Source organism: Coffea arabica, chromosome 7c, assembly GCF_036785885.1.
Source record: "Coffea arabica cultivar ET-39 chromosome 7c, Coffea Arabica ET-39 HiFi, whole genome shotgun sequence".
Classification (NCBI taxonomy): domain Eukaryota; kingdom Viridiplantae; phylum Streptophyta; class Magnoliopsida; order Gentianales; family Rubiaceae; genus Coffea; species Coffea arabica.
Genome location: NC_092322.1, coordinates 21,579,994 through 21,589,896, shown reverse-complemented (window position 1 = coordinate 21,589,896; position 9,903 = coordinate 21,579,994). Strand labels below are relative to the sequence as shown.

The 9,903-nt window shown below is 37.0% G+C and overlaps 1 protein-coding gene and 1 long non-coding RNA gene across 2 annotated transcripts; one reads left to right on the top strand and one right to left on the bottom strand.

Annotated features, from left to right (window-relative positions):
• The first annotated feature begins 592 nt into the window (after nt 1-592).
• LOC113694854 (rust resistance kinase Lr10-like) lies at nt 593-1,743 on the top strand. The gene has a single exon (XM_072057900.1). It carries the CDS (start codon nt 724-726, stop codon nt 1,741-1,743), a length of 1,020 nt encoding a protein of 339 aa, XP_071914001.1. The 5' UTR covers nt 593-723.
• Nucleotides 1,744-4,073: 2,330 nt separating this feature from the next.
• LOC140010734 (uncharacterized) lies at nt 4,074-5,287 on the bottom strand. The gene is made up of 2 exons (XR_011817847.1): nt 5,202-5,287; nt 4,074-4,701 (listed from the first exon to the last, which is right to left on the bottom strand). It is a non-coding gene; the product is annotated as an uncharacterized lncRNA (long non-coding RNA).
• Nucleotides 5,288-9,903: the final 4,616 nt, after the last annotated feature.

The following is a 9,903-nucleotide window of genomic DNA, read 5'->3' as shown; positions in this document are numbered from 1 at the left end:
CAAACAAAAATATATAGGAATATAGTCAAATTAGAATAGTGGGATTTTAGACAGGAGGATGGGTTGACTTTTTGAAAAAGCTTATTTGTTTTTTGATCCCAACAAACATATCAATTATTGAATTTTCCCTTTGAACCATGCAAAACAAACATACTTTGAATTTATTTGAAACTATTTTTTTTTAATTGTTGTGGTAATTTGAAACTTGTATGCACATGAGTGTGAAATAGCTGCAATTAATAAAAGTTGATTTTCAAGCATCCAATTGGACATTGATGTTGACTTTTGTACTTAGGCGATGTGCTTCTCATATGGACAGAAATCTTCGGATTCGTCTACAGACATGTCATCCAGCCATATGTATGTAAAAGTGAGTAATCTGATTTCTTTGATTTACAGAAAAACCATTCTTTAATCAATCTGATTCTTTCTATTTCAATATTTCCATTATAATCCTTTAAGTTTTCTTTTATAAGCAGATTGCTTTGAAATTGGCTTAGTTTCGGGTAAGGCATCTGATTTATAGTTGAAAACTTTGTCTATTGGAATATACTAGAAGTCAGTCAATCATTGTTTTGTTCTTCTATTTCAGTTGTGCTTATTGCAGCAAAACATGTCATTGGCATTATCCTCTTGTTTGCTTTCCTCCTTTATCAGTATCGTCGGAGGCATTTATCGAGGTATGATACAATAGAAGATTTCCTACAAGCAAACAACAGCCTCATGCCCATTAGGTACTCATACAGAGAAATAAGGACAATGACCAACAATTTTAAGGAGAAACTAGGTGAAGGAGGCTATGGTTTGGTTTACAAAGGAAAACTGCGCAGTGGAGGTGCAGTTGCTGTCAAGATGCTGAACAAATCAAAAGCTAATGGACAAGAGTTCATCAATGAAGTTGCAACTATTAGAATAATACACCATGTGAACGTGGTTCGGTTAGTGGGATTTTGTGTTACTGCCTCAAAACATGCTCTAGTGTATGATTACATGCCAAATGGCTCTCTGGATAAGTTAACTTTCTCAAACTGTCGAAATGGTTCTCCATTGAGCTGGAGACAAGTTTGTGAGATTGCAAAGGGGGTGGCTCGTGGCATTGAATACTTGCATCAGGGGTGTGATATGCAAATTCTGCATTTTGATATTAAACCGCATAATGTCTTTGATGAGAATTTTGTTCCAAAAGTTTCGGACTTTGGACTTGCGAAACTTTACCCAATGCAAAAGAGTATTGCAACTCTTACTGCTGCGAGAGGAACTTTAGGTTACATGGCCCCGGAGTTGTTCTATAAAAAGATTGGAAGAGTCTCGCATAAGACAGACGTTTACAGCTATGGAATGTTACTAATGGAGATGGCAGGAAGGAGGAGAAATGTGGATGCTGATGCTGAGCATTCAAGTCAAATATACTTCCCTTCATGGATATATGACAAATTCGATCAGGGGAAGGAAATGGAAATCGGAGATCAAGCAACTGAAGAAGAAAAGACAATTACACGAAAATTGATTTTGATTGCCTTGTGGTGCATACAGATGACACCTGAGAATCGTCCTTCAATAAGAGAAGTCTTAGAAATGCTTGAAGGCCATTCTAGTGGCCTAAAGTTGCCTCCTAAACCATCGTTTTATCCTCCAGATTCACCCATATCCATGCAAAGAAGTAGCAATAGTAGTTCTTCTGACGAGTCAACGGCGCCCCAATGTAGCTCTATTGCTTTAGAAATAGAGCAGATGGATGACTAAGTGTCTGTTCGATAACATAAAAAAGTGCTGAAACTGAATTCATTCAGACATTCAAGTGTTTTGGGTGTTTGATAAATAAAAATTTTTCTGCTGAATTTATTAAGTGGTGCTGAATTTGTATGTATTTTTTTCAGCACAAGAATCGTAACTGAATGCTTAATTTGATAAGAATCAAGAGATTTATTTCAACTACTTTATCTTATCTACCAAATCTATCCTTATTTGTTAATTACATTCAAAATCCTTATTGAATTAAATAACCTAATATTCTCTATCCAAAATTCTTATCTAATTAAACAACTTAACATTTTCTGTCTAATGGCTTTCTACTTCTATTTTCTCCCTATTTAATGATTTTTTTTACAATTTCTCCATGCTCCTCACATCTGTCTACTCCTTATCTTTTTCCATCTTTCTTCTACTCTTTCATAATTTTGTCATTTTTTCCTCCCAATTTTTTTTATTGCTACCGTACTCACCGATCTCAAATTCATTTTTTTCAAGATAAGTGACATTGATTATTTGTTGTTTTGCTTCAACATTTTTCCATTGAAGTAATTAAATTTCTATATAATTTGGTGTGAATTTAAAACTTGTTTATTGCAGCTTCCTTTTGTTTATATTTGGACTTTTCTTATCAAACTCTGATTTAAAAATATATTTGCACCGATATTTGGACTTTTCCATAATATATTTCTTCTTTTATATTACTTTGATTTAAAAATAAATATTGTCATTTTCATACCTAACAATTTTAAGCTAATTAAATCATAGGTTCAATTTCCTTTTTGGATTGAAAGATAGAAGGGCAAAATTGTACAATTTAGTTTATTAAGCATTAAGTTATAAATGTTTATCAAACAGTATAAATATGTTTAGCATTAAGATTCAGATATTCATATATCTCTTATCAGTGCTTAATATTCAACAAATTAATTGTTTCAGTATTCAGAATTCAAAATTCAGAATTCAGATTCAGTTTTATCAAACGGAGCTAAGTAGTACTTTCAGTGAAAGCTTTGTCTAGTAGATTTGTCTTTCAAACTGTTAAATATGCCACCTATTACAAGATAACATGGCAAAGTAGACTCGTACTTTTAGTGAAACCTTTCAAACTCTCAAATATGCCACCTAGTACCAGATAACATGGCAAATTGAAATATCAGACCCAACCCTTACACTGAAGGGTAGCACCTTGGTATATGCTTCATATATAGTACAAATACCAGCATCAATCTTTGTGTTTAACTTAATAATTTCTACAATTGAGCTCTAGTACATTTTTTTTTCTTAAGCTATTATGTTATCTAACACAGCGAGCAGTATACCTAAATATTTCCTGCAAATTCATGAGATCGATCTTTTGCAGTGATGTTGCTATTACTAGTCAAATTGTTAGTTTAACATAGCGTTGTAGCCTTTTGTCTTTGTCCTTGGATTTTTCCTTTTCAACATGTCTTTCCTTTTCATCAACTGCTGAATTTGGGCTAGCCCGAGTTCACTTATGCTTTACAATCTTTAAATTTGAAATTTCATTAATTTTATGGATTTAACAAGCAATCTCTCCTAATTTCAATGATGCAATGAGAAAATATAGCATTTACTCTAATTGATCTACTAGTAGATGTAAAATACATCATTAAATGAAAAGCTTTAAATAAAAATTTTTTATTACGATTGGCCTGATTAAGTTTTTTTTTTTGAAGTGTAAGTAGGATGTATCAAATTTGAAATTTCTCACTTATATTCCCTTCTCCGACTATGCCTTTGCTTCTATAGAATTAGAATTGAATTAGAATCGAAATTCTATAGAACTGGAATTCCAAGTCATTTCAATTTTTTCGTTTGGGAAATGCATAGAATTGATACGGAATTTATTTGGAATTCCAAATTCTTTGTTTGTATGAGAGAAGAATTCATTAGGAATTAGAATTGTTTTCAAGAAAATTTGCTTACATAAAATTTTTCTTTTTTTCTTTTTTCTATATAATAATTTCTTTTTTTCTTACATTTAGCTAATTTTTACTAAAGATTTAAAAGAAAAAAACAATTTGTGCCTTTAATAATTTATTTTTTTTCACTCTCATATCAATTTCTTTGGTAAGCATTTCCTTTAGCATGTTTTGATCCATTATCCCTTTTTGTGAAGAAATATTTCCCCATCTCAGCCGTGGTGTTTTCAACTGTGTTTTGATATATTATAATAAAGAAAAATTCTTTCTTATTTCTAATACTTATGCAAAATTCAAAAAAGATTTCATCAATCATAATCGCTATGCACAACTAAAACTCAAACTTCTCTATTAAGTACCAATAGCAGGATAAAAATATGAGAGAGGAAAAGTTTGAAGCAATTTTTCACTCATGTGACAATAACTACAAAATCAAGAAGCAATATTTCATGAAAAAAAGGTAAGAAAACAAGTAACAAAAACACTTGATCAAATGCTTCAAGTGTATAAACCAAAAAGCTAAAAACTATCAGTTACAAATAAATCCTAACTCAAGAGGCCAACTGTATAAACCAATTTCTGTTTCTCCCGTTTACACCCCTACTCCAACCGCCTCGTCATGTTTCTGTCTCTGTTTTATGTTCTTCAGTAAAAAAATAGAAACTTAAAAGAAAAAAATTCCAGTAAAAAACACATATCTCCAAATACCCCTTTGTTTGTTCATATCAATTCTTCACTTAGGTAGCTGCGCATTGAGCCGTAAGGAGAGTTGATAGCCACGAATTGTATATGTTCAGGCATAACTCTTCAGATCAGAGGTCAAGAGAAAGTACTTCAATGAAGCAGCAGATACAACATTTCAATGCCTAGTTTTGGGACGTTTCATTCCACTAGTATTGAAAGGTGACATGCTACCACTTGGTCCTGGACTCTCTTCTCTAAAATTTGAGTTCAGCATGGCTAGTTCATGAAGCTGCTACCTCTTTATATGGTCCTGAGACTCATCCTGCACGAAAAGAAAATAAGGAACATCAGTTGAAACCATGTTAACTTCATTTCTATCAAGGGTTCACACCAGCACTTGTGATGACATTTACTGAGGCTATACACAAATTTTCAGCTAGATTTGACTATATGGTTCAGCGACTGAACTTCATGGTCAAATTCATCTTCTCATTCTATGGTTAATTGGACTTCGATGTCAAAAAAGAGGGGTGAAAAAAAAGAGTAACATCAATTATCTCAAGTAGTTAACTTATGCAATTCTGAAGAAAATTATGTAGCATACCACAAGCTTTTGATTTAAATAATTGAACTCAAACCCACTCCATTCACAGCACCACAAATTAGTGAGAGGAAGCAGAAACAAAAGCAAACCTTCAATCATTAAGAAATGCACAACTTGACCAGAAATGTTAAAATATCAATTATCAAGATAACTAACAGCAATCCGCAGAGATAAGCTAAACATAAGCCCATGGTCAAAAAATTTCAGAAAGTTTTCACCTCAAGCGAATTTCCTCCTTTACAGATTCTTTGGCATCATCTGTAGTAGTAACTACTAAAGGAAGCTTGGATCTCATAGTATTCAGAACAAGGACACACTCAGTAGCCACCTGCAAACTTAAGCAATTGTACTACACATCATAATCAGAAACTAAGTTAAGGAAGTAATCCAAGTTAAGGAAGTAATAAAACAGCGGTCATCAATTAATAGAATTCGTCGTCCACAATCAACTACACATCATAATTCCACAACCAATTTTGCAGAAACTAAGTAAATTGCGGAGCACTGAGATAAAGAATTCATCCATAAACATATGATTCTAAGATTAGAAACTATTCATCACCTTGAATTGCAGAAAAGGTTTATCATGAGTTCATTGATCAAATTAAAGAGAAATCAAGAAACAGAGATACAAGGAACTGAAATCAAGTAAATTAATCCCAGTAACCAAGTAACAAGGAATCAGTCAAATTAAAATAATACAAAAATGAACTAATGGAGAAAAAGAAGAAATTCTTACCAGAGCTGAAAGGACATGATCAATCCTCTCTTTAATCACGAAATCAGGAATCCAGTATCTACACAAAGTAAAACACAAAATATAGACACAATGATACTAAAAATAACAAGAAGGGAAAAAGAAAAAAGAAGAGGAAGAAAAGGAAACTGAAACCAATTTTATCCACGCATGACAATAAACTCTTCGTCTTTGAACAAATTTGGTGGCCAATTTGCCAGTATCATAGTCAAGTTTGACCAAAATTCCGTCACAAAATTCAAGCTCAAACGGAGAAAAGTAGATGAATTCGCTTTCACCTCTCCGGAATATACGAATCTCCAAAGAAGAGAGCACTCAGAGGGGTGGCAGGAGTGGTGAAGGGTAGAGGGATGGTCAGAGGAGCGAAGGGCAATGGGGGTGATAGTGGTGTGAGTGGCAAAATGTTAAAGTTGAGATGGAAGTGGCGGTGGAGAGCAAGAGCCATTGTGCCAAGCAAAAGCGGTGAATGAGACAGAAAGAGGGTGTCAGGAACAAGAAATTAAAAGGGAATGTCGTTTAATGCTAAGGGTTGTGCGTTTATAAAACTATTAGAAGCAATACTACGTCGTTCTACTAACAAGGGCGGTGCTTGTATAATAGGCAGAGTTAGTTGAGGGCCAATTACATAAATAGCCTTCCAGTAACAGAATTTCGGTTATGACTTTAATGAGGAAAACTTCCACTGCTTTCTTTCTCTCTCCTATCTGTTAGTTCCCTCCTTCTTTCTCTTCTCTTCTCTCCTTTCTCAATCTTGTTCCTTCCTCCTGATTCTTTCCCAGATTCAATTCAATTCCAGAAATTAACTTGCAGGTCTGACATTTGGTATCAGAGCGGTCGATTCTCAGCCGCGAAGGTATCAGGAATGGCAGAAAGTACTCGATTTAGGACACTGGAGGATCAACTCAAGAAGCAGGAAAATCAATTGCAAGAACTGGTAGAATCCATGGCTACAGTGCAGAGTACAAGTTCTGAGGAGTTGCGGCATAAGCTACAGGCCGAAATGGAACAGAACAATGTGAAATTGGAGGCGGTGGTGGGAAATCTGGACCAGAGGTTCAATAAAATGGAGCAGAGACTCAGTACAGTGTTGAAGTTGCTGATGAAGGAGAAAGGTCTCCCTGATGTCGAAGGAGGAATGTCTGATCCAATCCTGCCGACTCCTCCATCTCATCTGAGGTTAACATCCTCAGTCGAAGGGATTGGGCACCAACAAGAGTACAGAGGTAGGCAATTCACTCCTAATGTGCCTCGGTTGGAGATGCCAATGTTTAACTCTGGAAACCCTAGGGAATGGACTAGGAAATGCCAGAAGTATTTTTTGAACTATCAGGTAGCAGAGAGTCAGAAAGTAGATGTCGCAGAGATGTTCTTGGAAGGTAGAGCTGACAATTGGTTTCAAGGAGTGAAACTGGTGAGGCCGGGGTTGTCTTGGGGGGAATTTAGTGAACTTTTGTGTGAAAGATTCTCTGGAAGTAGTTCTCGTGACATTGTGGAGGAATTTAACAAGTTACAGCAGAAAGGAACTGTTGAAGAATATGAGGAGAAGTTTGAAGAACTAAAGACCCTAATGCTGATGAAAAACCCTAGGCTGGATGAACTTTACTTTGTTTCTAGTTTTATTAGTGGCCTCAAGGAAGAGATTAGACCTATGGTGAAGATGTTTAAGCCACAAACATTGATGAAGGCCTTTGAAGTTGCTGAGTTGCGGGAGTGTTCCCTAGAAATCCAGTCGAAACAGAACAGAACTTCGGGGAAGGTTGCAATGGAACCCAAGTTTGGGATGTATAGGAACACTACGAATGATCCAGGTCGCCAAAACTCATATAAATTGCTTGGCATCACTCCTGTTCCCAGGAAGACTGATGCAGTACACAGGGAATTTAGTAAGATATCAGCAGAGGAAATGCAGTATAGACGTAAGTACAATCTGTGCTATAGGTGTGGGGAGAAGTTTGGAATAGGGCATCAATGTAAGAAAGGGAGTCTGAACTGTTTGAACACTGACGAGGAGGAGGATACTGAATTTGAGGATACGGAAGGGGAACAGGATGAGCTAACAGGAAGGGTTGGGGAACTTGCAGAAGTCTCTTTGAATGCTTTATCTGGGGCCATAAGGAGGAAATCCATCCTGCTGATAGGGAACCTAGGGGGGCTGCCAATCAAGATTTTAGTAGACACAGGCAGTTCTGATAGTTTCATTCACCACAGGATTGTCAATCTATTGCACTTACCATATCAGGCAGTCAGTCCCTTCATTGTGACTCTAGCAGATGGGACTGATATTACCAGTGGAGCCATCAATCCCAGTGTGACTTGGTTAATCCAAAACTATCAATTCCAGTTTAGTCCCTTCATTTCATTCACCACAGGATTGTCAATCTATTGCACTTACCATATTAGGCAATCAGTCCCTTAATTGTGACTCTAGCAGATGGGACTGATATTACCAGTGGAGCCATCAGTCCCAGTGTGACTTGGTTAATCCAAAACTATCAATTCCAGTTTAACTTGAAAGTAATGGAATTAGGGGGATGGGATATAATTTTAGGGGTGGACTGGATGTGCCAGTTCAGTCCCATTACATTTGATTTCCATTCTCTCAGCATTGCCCGTAGTGATAGGGGTACTTTACTACACCTTCAGGGATTTGTGAATCAACCTACTATGGAACTGGTGAGGGGCAGGGATCTCAGGACGTTTATACAAGAGAAGCAAAGAAGCTGCGCAGCCATGCATACTGATAAGGCCAGGGAATCAGAAGAGCATCTTCTAGAGTCTATAGAAAGGATCCTGCAACAGCACTCTCAGGTCTTTTCCACCCTAACAGGCCTACCCCAGGGAGAAAATTGGACCATCAGATCAACCTTAAACCAGGAGCTGAACCTTTTAAACTCAAGCCTTACAGGTAACCCCATTCACATAAAGCAGAAATTGAAAAACAAGTTGATGAGATGCTCACTAATGGAATTGTTATACATAGCACCAGCCCCTATGCTTCCCCTGTAGTGTTAGTAAAGAAAAAAGATAACTCCTGGAGACTGTGCATAGATTACAGGAAACTGAACGAGCTGACTATAAAGAACAAATTTCCTATTCCCAACATAGATGAACTACTGGACGAATTACATGGCACCAGATACATGTCCAAACTGGATCTCAGAGCTGGTTACCATCAGCTGAGAGTAAAGGCTGTTGACACCCCTAAGACTGCTTTCCAGACACACCATGGCCATTTTGAATTCTTAGTGATGCCTTTTGGACTCACAAACGCTCCAGCTACATTTTAGGCATTGATGAACAGAATATTTCAACCATATCTTAGGAAGTTTGTCCTAGTCTTCTTTGACGACATACTGGTGTACAGCCCAACATTAGAGTTGCATGCACAACATCTACAAATTGTGCTCAGTATTTTAGAAGAAAACCAGTTGTATTGCAAGAGGTCTAAGTGCTCTTTTGCTCAATCCTCAATTGAATACTTGGGGCATGTGATCTCAGAGGCAGGAGTGAGTATGGATGTGGCCAAGGTGGAGTGTATCAAGTCCTGGCCTGTTCCTAGTACGGTCAAGGAGCTGAGAGGCTTTTTGGGATTAACTGGTTACTACAGGAGATTCATTAAAGGTTATGGAATGATCAGCAAACCCCTGACTGTACTGTTGAAAAAGGAAGGCTTTGCATGGAACCATGGAGCTCAAATGGCCTTTGAAGACTTGAAAAAGGCTATGACCATAGCTCCAGTACTGAGCATGCCTAATTTTGAACTTCCTTTTGTCATAGAGACTGATGCCTGTGGGGTAGGCATTGGAGCAGTGTTGATGCAGCAAGGACATCCTATAGCCTTTCTTAGCAAGACCTTGTCAGCTCAGAATTTGTGGTTATCAGTTTATGAAAAAGAGCTTTTTGCCTTAGTGCTAGCTGTAACCAAGTGGAGGCACTACCTGGTGGGTCATCATTTCATTATTAGGATAGATCACCAAGCTCTCAAACACTTGATAGAGCAAAGGCTTACTCACCCACTCCAGCACAAATGGCTCACTAAGCTACTTGGTTTAGATTACGAAATACAGTATAAAAGGGGTGCAGACAATGGGGTAGCAGACGCCCTTTCCAGAAGGAGGATTGAGGAAACCACTGTTGATTGTAGAGAGGCTGGGCATCAGGCC